This window comes from Paralichthys olivaceus, chromosome 7 (assembly GCF_024713975.1).
Source record: "Paralichthys olivaceus isolate ysfri-2021 chromosome 7, ASM2471397v2, whole genome shotgun sequence".
NCBI lineage: Eukaryota > Metazoa > Chordata > Actinopteri > Pleuronectiformes > Paralichthyidae > Paralichthys > Paralichthys olivaceus.
Genome location: NC_091099.1, coordinates 12,372,678 through 12,390,929, shown reverse-complemented (window position 1 = coordinate 12,390,929; position 18,252 = coordinate 12,372,678). Strand labels below are relative to the sequence as shown.

Genomic DNA, 18,252 nt, shown 5'->3' with positions numbered 1-18,252 from the left:
TTATTCCCACTCGAGACACGGAGGAGCTGCTTCTCATGTAATTTTCTATCCTGTGCTCTGATGTTAGCCGAGCTTTTATAAACCAAACCAAATTCTGAAATAACATTTCTTGAAATGACAAGGTTTAAAAACAGGAGAAGTTGAATCAAATGACATCTTTCCTTGCAAATCGCAGACATAGAGTGAATCTTGGTTGAAAACAAAAATCATAGTTTGGTTTTGTTGCTCCAACTGGTTTCTCGAGGTGGATTTCTGCACAGAATCAGACAAGGAGATAACGCATGTGACCAGTTTTATGTCTATTCTATCCGGTTACTGCACCTGTTGTTCTCACCAGCTGATGCTTGTCTCCTCTGATAAAGCGTTGAGGCAGCCCACTCACCCATTTGCCTGCTTGCATATTTATTTGCTTGCCAAACCAATTGGAAAGCAGGGACGGACTGACGAGTGGGTAAAACGATTAGCAAATTGTATGCTCTTTAGCAGATGAATGTGGCCGCTAAGCCACGGAGATGTCACCTTTCAGCAGGAAGCCCAGGATGAGACGCTGAGTGAGGACTTTGTTCCACCTGGATGGATGGCAGAGTGCTGAGTGCAGGGCTGCTGACCCAGGCACCGCTTCATTTCAACCTCAGCAGCTCTGAGACTTGGTCCTGGCCCCAGTTACAGACACAGAACCTAAAGCCAGCTGCCATTGAAGGTGTTACCATTCAACTCTTTGCAGTTAATTAATCAGGATTTCTGAAGGTTTTAACAAGCGCAAGTTAGGACCTATGTAAAGTACGTCCGCTATGAAGGAATATCAGTGTCCCAGTCTCATACTAAAGACAGAGACTGTAGTCAAGTGTATTGAGATCAATCCTGACCAGTTGTCAGTTCCATGTTGGGCTTGTCTGTAGTTTTATTATAGTGTGCTAATATCTATATCATTGAGAACTACAATACATCAAGATATTGGAAACTATACATGTGAACATTTCTCTTTTTTAAAAAGAAGTTAAAAATGACTTTAAGACTTTTTAAGGCCCAAACTTCAGATTTATAAACTTTAGACTTCCTAAGACCTGATGGAAAACCTGTTTAATTGGCATAGAAGTTGGCTATTTAGCTATAGGACATATAATATGTGTAGATATGACACAAAACCACCCTGAGCATAAAGAGCAGCACACACTAATATAACCTTTATCCACCCCCATCTTCTCTGGGGTGACTGGTGAGACAGTGGAAAACCACAGACATCTTGAGGTCAAGTAAGAGGTTCACTGGCAGAGTGGTCCTATGGTTCAACCAAGTCAAAGACACCCACAAAGACACTCAAAAAACTTTGAGCTGCTCCTATGGTCAGATGTAAAACACATGTAGTCGAGCTCCCTGACTAATTCATGTAATTCGCAGTGACAGGATTAGCGTCAGAGTTGTACAACACACTGTACCGCTGCATCTCACAGCTGTTCCAAGGCATCAAATGTCTCAGCGAAAAAGGAAGATAGGCCACCTTTGGTCTTCCAACGATCTCGTGGGATTTGAAAGTTCTCCATATCTGATAAGGTCATCATAGCAGCTCACAGAGTACAAGGCACATCGCTAACTACACTAGCATTTCATCTAGACTTTAGCAAGCTGGAACTTCTGACCTTTTACACTACTCTCACAGTGTCCAGTTGAGGTGGTAATTCTGCTCTCAAGTCAGACTCTCCACATTTCCGACTTTTTCCCAGGTGCCCCACTATCCAATGTTTTTCCTGAGCTTTAATTGAGCTTGGTAATCCAGGTCTTATGTGCATATCTTTTATACTTTAGTTAAGAGCTTTGCAGGCTAACAGGATCTAAACTGGTATTTTGGGCAACACTACAATACCCAAGATGTTTCTGTAAAACTATGGCCATCGCATCAGTCAATATCAGAGTGGTGCTGCAGCCCCCTTAGCAACAGCATAGATTCACCATATTTATCCCAATTTAAGTGGTCACTGGTGGGAATCTTCCTTCACTGGAAATTACAAAATGACACTCAAGGGGAAATGATAAAGAATCTCACATAAAAAGCAACAAGCCAATTTGGCTCAGCAGTTATAGTCGTCTTTGGGATATAAATTAAACCCGCTAGGTTGGTAAAGTACAATGCAAAGTTAACTGGCTGTGCTTAATGCAACTCTTCATGTATGTGTAAAATTACACAATAGATCCTCAGATATATGCATCTTAAATCTATAGCAAGCTATAGCCTGCTTTTACTGCAATAGACAATTTTTGTTTTATAATTTTATATAACTTCCTCCACTGGGATATAACATAACCGACACACACATCCACACAGAGTTGATGTGTCAATCAAAGGGTCTATCAATGTCTGTCCTCCGGCCGACGTGCCAAGATGACAAACAAGACATCTGGGACTGAGAGTGCAGCTGTGACTGGGACATGGCAGGAGATGCCTGAGTCACTAACACCTTCGGAGGGGTGACGAGCTAGCGGCCTTATTAGAACCTCATGCCACCTCTGATGGCCCCTGTGGCAGATATGAGAGCCAGCTTGAGAGACATAGAAGTCTGGCACCAGCTGGCAGAGTGACCCGGGCCCTGTGGCTGCTGCCCTGGCTACGCGGTGCCAGAGTGTGCTGGCCTGGGAGACAGGCCAGGTCCACCACAACTGTCTGCCTCTATCAGCTCTCGCTGGGAGAGAGGACAGCCCCAGGTTTCCCGTGTGGACAATGGAGGGCGTGAAGGCCTTGTCCACTGGGTGGGATTGACCTTGAAACCTACGGTAGCCGTGACTGATCCTGCTTTGTGGAGACGATGACAAGCTAGTTAATAAAACATCAGTAGGTTAACTAGAAATACATCTCATCAAAAACACTGGTTTAGGGGCAATAGGGAGGTTTGAGAGTGATGCGTTTATAAAATCAAATAATTTTAGGCTCTTGGATTTGTCTGAAGGTGTGAATGTGTTCTGGGATTGGCTCTGGCTCCCTTGTAACCCCCAAAGGATAAGTGGTATAGATGAACAGTATGTATAGATGGATGGATGTATGGGTGGAGGGCTGGATGGATAATTCTACAGGGTACAACGTCTATGTTTGACACCACCAACTTCTTGTTTTGCTGCTTATGTGTAGTTTTTTGGAAATGACATACCACATACACATAATAATAATATACTTACTAGCTGTAACATTTAACAGCGTCACTCAGTTCTTTCCACTGTCTTTAAATAAGCTCTTTACCTGTCACAATATAATGGTGACCAGTCAGAACTTAGTAATGGGTGAAGACTTTTAAAAAATGGGAGATGTGCACTGTGCTGCTCCCTGGAGAGAAAGTGAGAGAAAAGTGCTCTGTGCCCACGGGCATTTGATGTGCCAGAGCAAATTCAAAAATGAGCCACAGCAAGGGCAGGCAAACCCTCCACCCAGCAGCAAAATCATCAAACTTTTAATGACTTGGGCAATTACCCCCAGTGAGCCTGCTTAATGGCATCCAGAGGACGTCACCAGACACAGCTCGCTAGGCTACACCGGCCTTTCCCCTACACTAATATACAAGACTGATGTGCACCCTCCCCTCCTCAAAACCCCTCCTTCACACACACACACACATACTGTATATTTATATATGACAGCTGCTCCAAGAAGCAGGTACCACAGGCTCTAACGTTGTTATTTTCTGTGGTTCATGAGCTCCCAATCTGTCAAGACAAACACAACAGATGCTCCTCTCGTTTTTGAAATTTTACTGGTTCATCTGGGTCGACTGTTAAAAGAAAAATAGATATGATGTTGATGATGTTTTTAACATGCAACGGACATGAAACTGAAAAAAACAACAATAAGAATATGAATATATGAGGATGAAAAAAAAATGCCATACGCGTAGAAAACACTGGCGAAGTTGTCAACTTGGAAAGGCAACGAGATCCAAGAGCTTTTGTTGATGAGGGCTGTTGGCCTTGTCAATGTGACGTAAACACGCCCCCGGCATGCTGTACCCAGGCGCAACCCGTCACTGGAGTTTTCCAGATATTTTCCTGTTTTTGTGAAAGTGTCTGACCCAGACAATATGGCTTGTCAGAATTCCCTGTTGGTAATGACTTGAAGCCAAATAAAAAACGCCCATCTCACCTCTACACTCACAATTCCTGATAGATTGTGCAATTACAGACCTTCTCAGCCTGTGCCACACTCCATGTTATAAATCCTGAAAGGTTAACAGCCCTCCTAAAACACTTGAGGTGATAATGCAAGGGAGCCCCCACTGTCCCCACACAGCATCCTGTATAGCAATGCTATCTAATTAGCCCACTTAAGGACTCCTTTCATTTTAACACTAAGAGTATGGATAGCAAGTATCAGAGCAGTGCAGATAAAGATTCAAATTGGCTCGTGACAATGGGGACCATATGCTAATGGTTATTTCCCCTTGCTTCGGAGCATGCCCCAGGGAGATGCCACTGTGTGCTTTGTGGCCCACAGGAAAAAAAAGACAGAAAGACACACATGCATACATCACTTTATACCAAAGCTTTATTTCAGCACAGTGGCCTATTGTCATAGCAGCTTCTCTGCTGAGCCAGCTAAAACCAACTAAACGCAAGCTGGAATGCCTGCATTCTGCTGATAAACTTCTTATAAATTAACAGTGAGAAATTTAAAATCTGATGCAAACACCAGACTTTGGGAGACACACCAGTAATAAGACATGTCTTGCCCTTTGCTGCTCCACTTTTCTGTGACACAATAGAGCTACATATCTTCCCTCACTCCCTTCATACATTCAGTTCAAAGTGGGTCATTTGATGGGTTAACTTCAGGCCCTTTTCCCACAGGTAAAAAAAACCCTGCTAACATCTGGATGCAATGGAAATGGATACAATCAGCATTCACTCCAGGGTCAAATGATTCTGCAGAATTTACCCAGGTTTAAAGAACCTGTGTACACCTGCTAATTCCCACCAATGGGAAGAGGGATTCCTCTCCTGCCCTTCGTTTTGGATCCCACCCAGAGCCAGGTGTTGTACTGACAATAGGCCCACATTGAAGATTTTTGTTTCACACTTGGCTGAGCTGTTATAGCCTCACAGCAGCAGATAGAGGCACAGTTAGAGAACCATTTGGATAGTACGGTATCATGTTAATACCCAGAGGAGAGGAAGCACCACCGTACCTCTATTATATTTCTGTGTGCCCAGCAAAAAGTGGCTCCACCTGTTAAGGAATGCTAATTATACATAGAGAAGGAGGTAACACAATGTGTTCTACAGAGAAAACCCAATCGGTATAATTTATCAAAAACTGCTGCATGGATTTTTTTAAATCAGAGGGAGCTAATCTAAAAAAGAAGTCGACTTGGTCTTCCTGCTATAGATATCGAAGTCTGTTATTCTTGTTTCAAACAGACGCAGGCTGTTTTCTACAGTGTTTTGCTGTTTAGGAGTTTATATTTAACATGAGCAGACAGAGAGAATTCCAGTTCTCTCCCTGTCTGTGGCTAGCCAGGACCAGTGTAACCGAGGCAGTGAAGGGTGCTGTGTGTCCTGCTGACCCACCCTGCAAATGAGAGGGTGCTGTGGTGCGGTGGCTGCTCCTAATTACAACCAAACAGCTGCAAACACATAGAGTTACAGCGAAAGGGGCCAGGCCATACTGCCAGGCCAGGGGACAAGCCCTACAGTGTGGCCAGGCCACAGTCGTCTCGCTGTGCTCCTCACTACCCTCAGCTCACTCCCACGCCATGAGGCCCCCGCTGCAGCCCAGCGCTCCTGCTGCCTCATCAACTTCTCAGGCTGAAATTGCAGGGTGGCAGGGGAATCATGTCTGTAAATATGACCGCACTGACAAAGAAATGTCACGGTCCCTGTTCGGCTCACTGGGACATTGGGGAGGGAGGTATGTCTGTTTAGATCCATGCACACTATGACAGCTCCTGAACTCTGGTCCAAGGCAACAAGGAAATGGAGCAAGAGTGTAACCTCCAGACAGGTACAGAACATACTGTATCAGAGAATATGAGCAGTATATAAAAAGTGGATGGATGGCTGGATGGATGGATGCAGGGATGTAAGGTAGGTAGGTAGGTGAGCAAGCAGGTAGGTATTGATTGACGGCGGTTGGGGCTAAAGGGGTAGAGAAGGTTGTCCACTAACCAAATGGTTGGTGGCTCAATCCCCAGCTCCTCCAATTTCACAATTTAGTGTCAAATTTAAGTGTCCAAAGATACTGAACCCCAACTTGATGCTGAATGGTCTGATAAAAAGGCACTGCTATATGATTGCGTGCGTGTATGTGGTTTGTACTATAAAGAGCTTTTAGTGGCAGATAGGACTAGAAGAGTGCTATATACAGTCCATTTAACATTGATTCTGTGCGTCCAATGACAAAGAAAAATGATGACACTCACCTGCCTGTTCCTCTCATCCATGATCCTGGTGATCTGTATCTTCTTCCGCCCCATGGCTGCGTTCCTTTCCGGTCTCTCTGACACCTCAACAATATCAGAAAAACAACACTCTTTCTTCCTCCACTCTCCTAGCACATTGTGCAAAAGTCTTTCTTCTTATATTCGCTTTTTCACTCTTCTCGATACACTCTTTGCGCTTTAACAAGACCAAGCCACAATCCACAGGACGACCTAGAGAGAAACAAGGAGAGAGAGAGACAGAAAGTTAACTTGACACTCAACAATGTCTCCTCAGGCACTTCAAAGCACCGGAGGGCTCTGCGTTCTGTACTCAAGCACATTCAGAAAGCATGAGAGCCACATGGCATGTCCGTATCTCCTCAGCTGCTGCACTTGAGCCACAAGTGAAGTCACTGAAAGATGGCTTCATTCTTTAAAGGGCAGCAGCTACAAAAGATTCACAGACAAGTTGTATTGAACGGAACATATAACCTTAATTACTGAAATACATTAGCTACTGATGTAGCATACATTTGCATACAGATGACATGAGATATTAATTAGTATGATTTAGGGGAGCGGGTGAGAGGATTTGGTCTACACATAGATCCAAGCTTTTCCCTCTTTTCGATCTTTCATTTTGATTTCAAAAAATTTTCCAAGATTTGTCATTAACATTTGAAGAACACAGCAGGAGATTATCTGAGTCAGAAGCATTCACAACAATAGGAACATTTCTGAAACATTCATGCAAGTGGCATATGCGAGGAACCTGCAGGAACGACAGAGTCATCGGCTCTTAATGCCAAAAGCTTTTGAATCTGTTTGAGTTTCCAAATTGACATCTTCCTCTGCGTCTTCTAATTGTTGGCACCTCTTTTTCACACTGAGATATTTGTATCATACCAGTTTTGCGTCTGCGCACTGAATTTCTCACAAACTTTCCTGCTGTATGCTCACATGGGCTCACTCGGACACTTTCATGACATTTTATAAGGGCAGGAAAAGTTCTGGAAATGTCAAAGTAAATGACTCAGACATTTACATTCTCGCATACAGCCCCTCCAATAAATTTCAGGAAAATGTTCGGACTTCATTGCATGTCCAAAAGCAACTTCAGTCTTTTTGCTAAGCTCACCAGCTAATTACTGCATATCTTTTAATTTACTTTCACCTGCTTGCGAGACAGTACAGTGAGGTTTCATGCTCTTCCTGCGCTGACCCACCCTCATGCAGGCTGTGCTCTTACAGTAAGATGATTAAGAGAGCACCCAGTCTGGGGTTGACAGCAGCTGAAATCTCCTGGGCTGCTGGAGAAGCCACAGGGGATGTTGAGGGAGGGGGTGTATTCCCACATATGTTTCTAACCTGTCCAGTGGTTCAGACCACACTGATCCCGGAGGAACATCTAACTCTGTCCTGTCTCTACTTCTCTGCAAGAAGAAATATAGCCCCCTCTCTGGTGGTACATCCATCACTTAAGCCCAGCAAATACAAAATGTCTAAACAAGTACATTTCCCCTATGAGTACAAATGTCGAGAGGTGAACAACTCAGGCCATAGATGCAGTCAGCAGTTGTGAGGCGAGAAAAGCCAGGGGCCGAATTGGCAGTGAAAATGAAAATGACCAGTTCCAGTGGCACACAGTCATTATCGGTTACAGATGGACTGGCATTATGGTGTCTGGCTCTCTGAAACAGGGCTCCGCTGTAGGCAACCTTGACTGAGATCACCTCACTAACTACCCACGCGTGGCTGTCAGAGCCAGGAAAGTGTCTGCCTGATCTCTTCAGATGAATTTCTGCCTGAACTCCATCACAACAGGTCAGGGAGAACGATGCTGCTCTTGTTCTTTCACCATTTCAAACAAACTGACAAAGCAGTGTTAGAATCAGAGGCAGGTCAGGTCAGGGATGGGTTTAGCTCCCCAAAAGACATATTTGACCTTGAACACAGCAGTGGTGCAAGTTACAAAAAGTGATTAAATTAAGTTTGTGTGTTTTTATGTAATATTAAAAACCTTTGGTACATTAACTGGATTTGGAGGTTTGCCGGTGAATTCACAATAAATTAATAAAGTTAATATAATAAAAGACATTGATTGTGGGTTTTTTCTTTAATTTTGAGGAGTGGAGATTATTTGCATCTGATTTAATGGCACAATGTCGAAACAGACGCCTTGTCTTCACTCATGTGGATATTTTGCATTTGGGCCTCTACATGCAAATAGGGATTTTTATTCTAACAAAGACAGATACACAATGACAAGCCGAGAGGGGCTTCAGGCTGCAGGTGGGCCAGGCTCGGAACTAATTGTCCACATTTGTCTCAAATGTATCTAAATGCTAAAAACATGATGCTGACAAAACCTAATTTGCAGGATGTCAACTATAAGCACTATAATCTAATAGTGCCGTTAATCATATCACAAAATAATTCACTGTAGATTGGATAGTGAAATTTCAGTCTTACAAAGAAGAACAATGTCTGTACTGTGGCAGAGTACATGTTTGGGTGTGACGTTCTGACTTCTAAGCACAGGAATGGGACAGACTATCTGTTTATGGTCTTAATCATGTGCTCTTTCTGTGTGTGTGTGTGTGTGTGTGTGTGTGTGTGTGTGTGTGTGTGTGTGTGTGTGTGTGTGTGTGTGTGTGTGTGTGTGTGTGTGTGTGTGTGTGTGTGTGTGTGTGTGTTGCATGCGAGTAAGAAACAGGGAGACGAGGAAAAAGAAAAAAGAAAAGGAAAGCAAGCAAACATTGTCAGGAAGCAGGACAACACGAGGCAATGTGGCCACAACAGTAAAGATGTACAGCCATGTGGTTAATATCTGTGCAGTGTGAACAGAAACCCCCTAACAACTGCAAAATCCCACAACAGGATGTACTAGGAGAGCACATACCTCCACCAAGGCTGACAGATATTTTTTCACTATATTGCATGTTTAGATGAGATACATATACCAAGTGCACAGAAATGTTCTGGAAAATAAGGAAGGTATTGATTATCTGATACAGCTGAAATGAGAGTTTGTTATTGCACAGTAACTGAATAAAAAATCGCCACCATAATACAAATTTCTTATTCACTCAATCCAGATCCACACTAAATTGCAGCTGTTGATAGATTTTTGTCATAAAGATCTGCATAGTATTTCTTTAAAAAAAATTTAAAAAGCAAAACAAATTTTTAAAAATGACGCCATATCTCACAGTTCTAAACAAAGTGACAATAAGTCCTGGTGAATCTGTCCCCTGACCCATATTGCATCCTTCCACTAAGTTTCTTGGTAATCTGTACAGTAGTTTTTGCATAATCCTGCTAGTAAGAGACAAACAAATAAAAACTCAGATGAAAACATAACCTCCTTAGTGCATTTCTAAAAGTTAAGATCATGAACCTTGTGTGCATTTTGGGATGCATTAATCAGAGGACTAGTGCATGTTTGCAGGTACAGAGATGGATAGTGTGTAACAGTCTTAATTCCATCCCCTTCAAGAGGACATTTACATGACACAAACACCTGGTTCCACGATGTGCGCTACTCCAGCAAGAGTGTCAAGTAAGACATGAATCAATGTGCAGAAAATATGTCGCCATAGGAACGAGCACTTTATCTTGGCAGAGAAAGTCAATATGACGTGTCTATGCCTTAGTGTTGAACACACACTCACAGTTCTGGAATATGCTGTATACCTATGACACATGCATTACGGTGATTTCTGACCAGAGCCCGCACTGATCCTCCATGACGAGGTGTGAGACTGGTCCATTGACGGGAGGGCCGGTCTGCCCGCTCCTCCCTAAAGGAGGCCCATGAAGACAATGGAGGACTTGGTGACAGCCCTGGTCCTTTCACAATCAATAAAACATGCTCAATCCCCTGTGTAATTACTGGATCCAGCATGTCCTCCTCCTCCCCCTCCGCTTCCAAGCCTGTGTTCACTCCACACAAAGTTGAGGCATTACTCCCTCAACTGTTGTCCTATATAAAAAGGTAATATAAATCTACACAGCATATTCATGTTGGAGTTACCTAATGAACAGGAAATGAGGCCAGTGTTACTCTATATGTTTGCAGTATAATAAAACTGCATCCAATCTACAACACTAGAATCTTTTCTAGTCTCTAACCTGATATATTGAAGCTATTTGAACATTCGCCCTGTTTGACTTGTGCTCAAGAAGTACCCAATACGTGAGGCAAGCATGCCTACACTTCTTTGAAGGTGATGGACAGCAGCCAAACTCTTGAGCATAGCCGTGACAGATGCGTTTCCTGTGCAAGGCAGCGTCAGCCTCAGTATCCTACCACAGGCCGTGGGCAGACAAGACTCAACTTCCTGCCCCTCCACTTCCTGTTATTCAGGACCCTTCTACATGCCCTCCGCGGGGGAGTCAGAGTAAGGCCGGGGAGAGACGGAGAGGAGGAAGAAAGGGAGGGAACCACCTTTGGGACACCCTTCCCCTCTGATCCTTCCCCTTATTACTGTCCCGACTGTAAGTCCGAGACTAAACAACAACAAAGGCTCATCTCCTCTGGCCTCACTCTGTGTGCTTATTATGTTTACTGGAAGGATCATTACACAGGCTGGACAATGTGCACATGCTGCTTTCAGCTGCTTACTTTGCAATTAGTAGGCAGAGACCTTTCCTTGTTGTTCAAACACTCCACCGGTTACATAAGAATGAATCACAGCTCTCACAGCAGGAGTTAACATATATGGAAACAACATGATTATGACAGAAGTACATTTGTGATGGGATGCGACAGCCTCATGCAGTAATCTGATGTAAAGAGATGTATGGATTCTGTGAAATAATCCAGCGTTCTTAAGTGTATTGAAACCAGAGTGTTAACACTGTCGCATGGATGTGATTTGCCTCTGGCAGCCGGGAGACAAAAAAGCTAAAGCAGCCTAAATCCACAGTTTTAGCGATGTGTTTCAATGGAGCTTTGACACCAGCGCAGCAGGAAATGAACATTCACCTCTTTGTTCTTGCTTTCATCAGGAGGTGCTGTACCTGTAAATGGGGTTGTTGGCCTGAGGGGAGTGGAGGCAAGCCAACCCTCTCATGCTCTCTCCCTCTTCCCTTTGTGTGAGCGCGCTTATCTCCTTCTCCAGCAGTGAAAGGCAGGATTGTGGCCCCAGCAGCAGCATCACTAGTGTTAATGTCTCCTGATGCTAATCTGACACACGGCTGATCTCTCAACAGCCACTTTTTCCATCGGCTCTTTTCAGCCCCTCTTTCTTTCTTTGCTTTTTCTCGTGATTTCTTTCTTTCTTTAAACTCATGTTATACATTCTCTCACCTCAGTTTCCAAGGCAACTAATGAGATATAATTAATAAGAGCTATTGCAAGGGCATGCGGACAAAAAAGTGAAAAGCGAGGCTTTGAGAAATGTAGAAAGAGGTGGGACTGTCTGCAAATCATGGACTTTCTGCAGCACTTCTCCTTCCTCTGTAAAGAATTGCTGTGGCTGACATTTTTCATATACAGAGGGGTGATTTACAGGCAAGGCTAAAATTATGTTATATGTGATTACCTTAAAGGTTTTGAAGGAAAAAACAAATCCATTCAATTTGCTCAAAGGAAAAAACTCCAGGTCAAAATCTTGTGACTCGGAAATTAAGATATATCTTCAACAGATTACTTTCAAATTTTAAAAGTATATTAAGTAATTTTTGCTGCTAGGGGTCTCTCAATCAAAACAATAACAAAATACTTTGTTTGATTACCTCGTGAAGCAGCTTGGGATCATGGGAGTTGTCTTCACCACAATTGCCGATGGAAATGTTCCTGACGTCACGTCAGGCGCAACTCATGTTCACGGATAAGGTAATGTAATAAAGTTTTATCCCGTTACACAGCAAATGGCAACGAATAATCGTGATGCATCCAAAGTGACCAATACAAACAGTGGAAGGAAAAGACATGTGACTGGCTAACTGGCAAGCTACATCGTTTGCCCCAGATGTTATTTCAGAGACAGGTTAAGTGGAATTCACACAAGCGTTGCATTACCTTAAATAAAAAAAGGGATTTCTCTGGGTGGGAACTTTGTTGGAAACATGTTGGATAATATAAGTACACTAGTCAACAATATATAAAACATATGTCTGGTCTTTTCTAGTCACTTTAATGAAGAATTGTTATGTAATAAATCTTTAAAGGTCATCGAGATTCTATCAAGTCTAATTTCATTAAGCAGTGTTTCCTCCACATATTAAATCATTCTCAATGTGTCTAAATCAAGCAAGGTATAAAAACACATTGCTCCAAAGAAGCCAATGACCTGCACAGTCGGGACAGTCACAAAGCCAGCAGTGAGAGTCTGCACTAAAATGGCAGCCAAGCAGACAGCGAGTGGTTAATCTGCCCTGATGACTGGTGGCTCAGTCCAACCCTCCGATGACCCAGCTGTAATCCCACATTGGATCAATGCAAGTTCAAACAATCCTGCACGCTGCTAGCACCTTGCCCGGGCTGTGGGGATTGTGCTGTAAGACAGGGACCAGGAGACAGAAAGCTACTTATCACCTCCAAAATGACATCAAAAGGAAAGAAAGCCCCACAGGATGAACCTGCTTGCACTGAGAGCTTGTTTCAATGTGGGCCCATGTTACACAGCCACCTGGATGGAAACCATGTCGATCTTCAGAATAATACTGGACAAGTATCCAATCTACAAAATCTGAATGGCGATGAGGATGTACAGGAACGACCAATAACCAAAGGACGTCATTCGCTGACAGCATTACCAGACAGACATCCTCCATCTCACTCTCACACTGCTGTCAGGGGATGAGAGGACTATGCAAGGTGACTTTGACTAAGTGCCTTGGGGTTTCATGAGAAAAATGCCATTGACATTACATTAATTTCATGTCTCTTTTTTTAACTGACTTAGTGCCACGGAGTCCCGGATAGCAAAAAAAAAAAAGAACTAGACATTTTTGCTGTAGCTTCAAGGCACAAGCGGCGAGGATCTAGAGGCCAAGGAAGACAACAGTGACAAATAGATGACATGATCCGCCGCCAACTTTTTTCCTTCATTCAACAGAGGGACGAGACATTCGCAGGATGAATGTTAGTCGGAAACTTTGCGCTGCACTTCATGTGTGTTTGGGTGCGACAGGGAGACAGAACAAAAACAAGAGAGGAAGGGGAGGGAAAGTCAGACAGAGCGAAAAGACAGTAAGAGTGTGTTAACTATGTGGAAAGATGTAAAGGAAATAAGACTAAAAGAAGCACCCGGCGCCCATCCCACCTCTGTGGTAGTGTGCGGCAGCAGCGTTGTAACATAATTACTGCTGGGACACTTCTATTCCCAATGATCCATTTGCGTCAGTCAGGTTTTCAAGCCCAGCCAATGAATGGATTCTCAGTTTCTCAAGGATAAAGAGATGACCCTCTCTGAGCAGTTATATCCATTTCATGTAGAAAAGCTACTCTCCTCCTCGAGGTAAATCCCTTGATGCAGATTGGATTGAAACTTTTATGAACAAAGAAAATGATGATAACTTCCTTGATGCAAGGGTAGGTTGATGCATTATGTCTCATTAAAATTGAATGTGCTTGACAACCGAGAATTCATAGACACACAGTACAGTTTCTATAGGGTCCTACTAGAGTTTAAAAAAATAATCATTTACAGGTGGTCTTTAAAAATCCAGAAAGTCGTGATAACATTCAACACACTTTTGAAGGTTTCTCCACAATTTTAAAGTCTAGATATAAAATATTTAAGAATATTTTTAACCTGTTCCCCAAGTTGTGTCACATGTTTCTAATCCAAAGTAGTGATAGCCACAAACGATAAATCTCCTAGCTCATTTTTATGTTTTACAAAAAGATCAAGAACATGTGTAGATTGCAGCAATGTGAATTATGCAATCGCAACTTGTAAAAAGGGTTAAACTTATTTTCTTAAGAGAAATGCATCACTGTGACTTAAGAAACTTTAAATTCTAACCTCTTTACCCTTAGATACTATTTTTTAATCAGACAATCTATACAACGTCACTCTACGTCTGTAAAATGCAACTGACAGACTAATGGATAACTACTCACTTCATATTAACACTGTTGCTTTAACAAACTGTGTCTCTGAGCAAAAGCCTTCCGTCGCCAACATCCCTTATGACAGTATGTCAGTATGTCACTTTAACAAGTCAGTGTCTTGACAAGGCACAACATCAGAATCCAGGACTCTTTATGGATGAGCACTTCTTGGCTTTAACTAATAAAGTGTGTTACAAATTTGAGTGAGATTTATTATCAGTTTTCACAACATTATTATTTTTCAAAACACATGCACACAAATGCATGCATGGTCCTAGAGGTTTAAAAATTGGCATAGCATTACGGTGCGGTGCTGTGGTCGGATATGCTACAATGGCATGTGGCCATTTGCATGGTTGTCTGTCATTAGATGGACCTCTCACCAGGGATTTATAATAATGCCAACACCACTGGGAGCAACAGACCCCCTTCCCACCACCATCCCATCCACCAACCCCCACCCTCCCAGGAACCCTGCGAGTTGTGTTAAGTTCTCTAGCAGCCTTTTGATGTTGCACAGGCCACAACTCAGAAATGGTAAACAGCAAAGATGAACCGAGATCTTCCTCCGGGGGGAATCTGCAGTGTAAGGGTATTAGGGACGTCACGCATAATGTCTCTCAGCAGTCGAGCATTTACCCAATCTCGACGCATCTTTGGAAACACAGAAGATCCAGATTAGATACTGAGATTCTAGATATTCAATTCAATTCTCTCCCAGTGTTTGATGATCAGTGGGCATATTTCATTAAATAAATAGTGAGCGGCAAAAACAAAAAGAGTTTTTTGCTGCAAATACTGTACATGCAGTTTAGGATTACTGTCTGCCTTCAGAGAATGTCTGCTTTCAATGGAAAAAAAATAAAAAAGCTCAGAATAAATATTTGATTTTCTCTTCCCATTTTTATCTTCCACTCGATGCCTCTTTCCCACAGTGTTCCATTACATAAAAGGTTTATGCAATATGAGCAGTGAGGATGGCCATGAGTCATAACAACAGTGAAAGGGGCTAGCTAAAGTAGCATTGATTTTTTTCTTTCTTTCTTATGATTTTATGTAGTAGAATTAGTCTTTTGATGATCCCTTACAGCCTCTGTGATTCACGCTTTTTTTTCCCATGTAAACATTTCAAATGAAGCAGCTGCTCACTGTATTTCTGAAAATACATAATGACACATGGAGGCTGGACGTGGCAGGAAAATATATAAAATCTGGATCTGCACGATGTTTGTCATGGAGTTTAATGTTGTTAGATTTCTGCAACACAATAGGAGTTTTCATTTTGAGTGAATGCTCCAAATCTGCTTTGTGAATGATGCGTCTTAACAGAAAACAGCAGTTTTAACAGCAGAAAGTCCCCTAATGCTCTGTTCTCAGAGGGCAGATGTGACAAAAAAGTGAGAGGCGGATAATTTCTTTGTAACCAATAAAAAACAGATAAACTGACTTCAACATGAAAGATGAGGGGAACATTTTTCTCTCTCTCCCCTTCTTGAAAATCTATTGACATCAATGAAGGGCATTCACTGAGCAAATAATCTAAGGGGCATTTAGGCAGTTAGCCCACAGTATCTCCCAAATCAGATGATGTGTGCTAGCTGTCACATGGACACTGTGTGCAAACACTGTGATAGAGAGAGAGAGAGAGAGAGAGAGAGAGAGAGAGAGAAAAAGAGAGAGAGACAGAGAGAAAGAGAAAGAGAAAGAGAGACCCCTTACAAGCCCCTGCTGCTGCTCACCTCTCCAGGAATCTTTTCAGTCAAACTGTTTGCTGATAGCCTCTGGTCCTGAGTCCCAGGGCCAACGGCTGATGATGGATGCCAGTCCACACCCCCCTACACCCCCCCGAACCCCTCTCCCCAGCCCCCATATATGTTCTGAACACCCCTGGCAGTTGGAACGGCGACAGAGGTTGAGGGGAGGAGGGAAACAGAATCAAGAACAACACGGTCTGACATGAATACAGGCTGCCAACAACTCACTGGTGGAAAAAAAAAAAATGACACTATTTTCACCTAGATTTGCAGCCCACAGCACACAGATGGAAACTGGACTGGGAGAAGGTGGAGAGGACAGGCAGGCAGACGCACAAACAGCGGGTGAACTCAACACCTCACTATCAATCCCAGTCACACTTTAGAGAGCTGGGATCCAGGGACTAAATATGTGATGACAATACTTTACGGATGGAATTTACTCAAAAAGACAGTAGCTGAGTTTTAAAAAGCTTTATTGAAAACTTCAACCTCCAGCAAGGCTGTCACACTATCCCGCTGATTTTTCCAAATCCACTCCAACATTTATATTGGTTCTTCATTTCATCATGTCACAACCCTCCACAAATATTCATGTAAATCGGTTCAGTAGAACTGCTTTCAGACATGCATTGAACTTTGGATAATATGCTGGAATTATAAAGAAGGTGCTATATGTGAGAATGCAAATGTCTGAGCCAGTTGATAAGGACATTCTCCGGAGTTTCTCCTGCCCGCCCACTGGTCAAAACGAATGATAATGTCCAAGTGAGACCACGAGAGAAGAAGATTATTTTGTGGTTTCACCGCCAGCAATGACATTTCTAACTTAATAGACAGATGGAAACTGAAAAGAAATATAAATCATACATACATCCGCTGAAGATGTCACCTTGAAAAGACAAGATTCAAGAGCTTTTGGTGATAAGGGCTGACACCTGGGTGGATGCGCGGTACAAAAGTATGTGATCTCCGCAGTACAATTTATATGTTATGTCCTGCCTGTTGTTATCACGTTTGACTGGAGAATCTCCTCCTGCGTTCTTCATGTGTGAAAGGCAAACTCCAATAGAGTTCAGACCTATGTCTGAAAACGGCTCAAGGAATCCTGCTAACAGACAAACAAAAAAACAAATGGCAACAAAAACCAAACCTCCACAACAGAAGTAAATATGACATATACCAGATTGCAGAGGTTTTAATATTGTGTCCAGTTAAAGACTAAAGAGGAGTAATGTTGATCCTTTAGAAAACTAAGTGAAATGGAAACGTCTAAAGATTATATCACGGCTTGTAAAAATCTTACTTGATTAATCTTATACACTTCCCCTAAAGCGAGCAAGGTCATAAACACGTTCCAAAACTGCACACACAACATAAACACAATAGAATCTATCTCACTCTAATGTACAATGTTTGGAAACTCATGCTTTATAACCAAAAAGAACATGCATGCAGAGTTGCAGTGTACATGCTGCTAGATCATGGCCCTAACAGCGGAGAGGAAGACAACTTTGAACTGCAAGTCAGCGCCCGGCAGTGGACCGGAGCCGCTTCCACAGAGTAGAAGGGGCTGGGTCACTTCCCTTCCCTGGTCATATGGCTGATGTGTGATACAAAATAATGGGAAGAATCGCACCACCAGCACCGTGGCCACCACCGCCCCCTCAGCTGTCCTGGTTCACAGGGCTTTCTGAGACAGACAGAAAAACAAGGATATCGCTGGCCAGGCCTCCTTCCTGCAGCTCGGGGGGGAAGCGTGACAGAGTCTGTCCAGCTGCAGGAGAGTGCAGTCCAGTAGCTTCCTTCCAGTGGCTACTGGACTTTTAGTCAATGGGCTCAGTGTGCAAAGCTGTTTTACCCAGGTCTCACAACACCATGATAAACAGTTATCTGTGGACTCTACGTCTTTACTAAATAGGGGAACATGATGGGAGTCAAGATTTAATGGCGATAAAGGTTGGAACCGATGTTTCAAATCACTTATTTTGGCAACAGATAACGACAGAGTTAACAGCCCCATTATACAGAGCTT

At 42.9% G+C, this 18,252-nt stretch overlaps 1 protein-coding gene across 10 annotated transcripts in view; it reads right to left on the bottom strand.

Moving 5' to 3' along the window:
- Positions 1–18,252, bottom strand: part of mef2aa (myocyte enhancer factor 2aa) — an 89,687-nt gene that overhangs the window by 31,977 nt on the left and 39,458 nt on the right. For all 10 annotated transcript variants that reach the window (XM_069528572.1, XM_069528581.1, XM_069528575.1 and 7 more), the window contains one exon: positions 6,396–6,626. In XM_069528572.1, coding sequence (XP_069384673.1) covers positions 6,396–6,449 — 54 coding nt within the window. In that variant the 5' untranslated portion in view covers positions 6,450–6,626. The remainder of the gene's footprint in view (positions 1–6,395; positions 6,627–18,252) is intronic.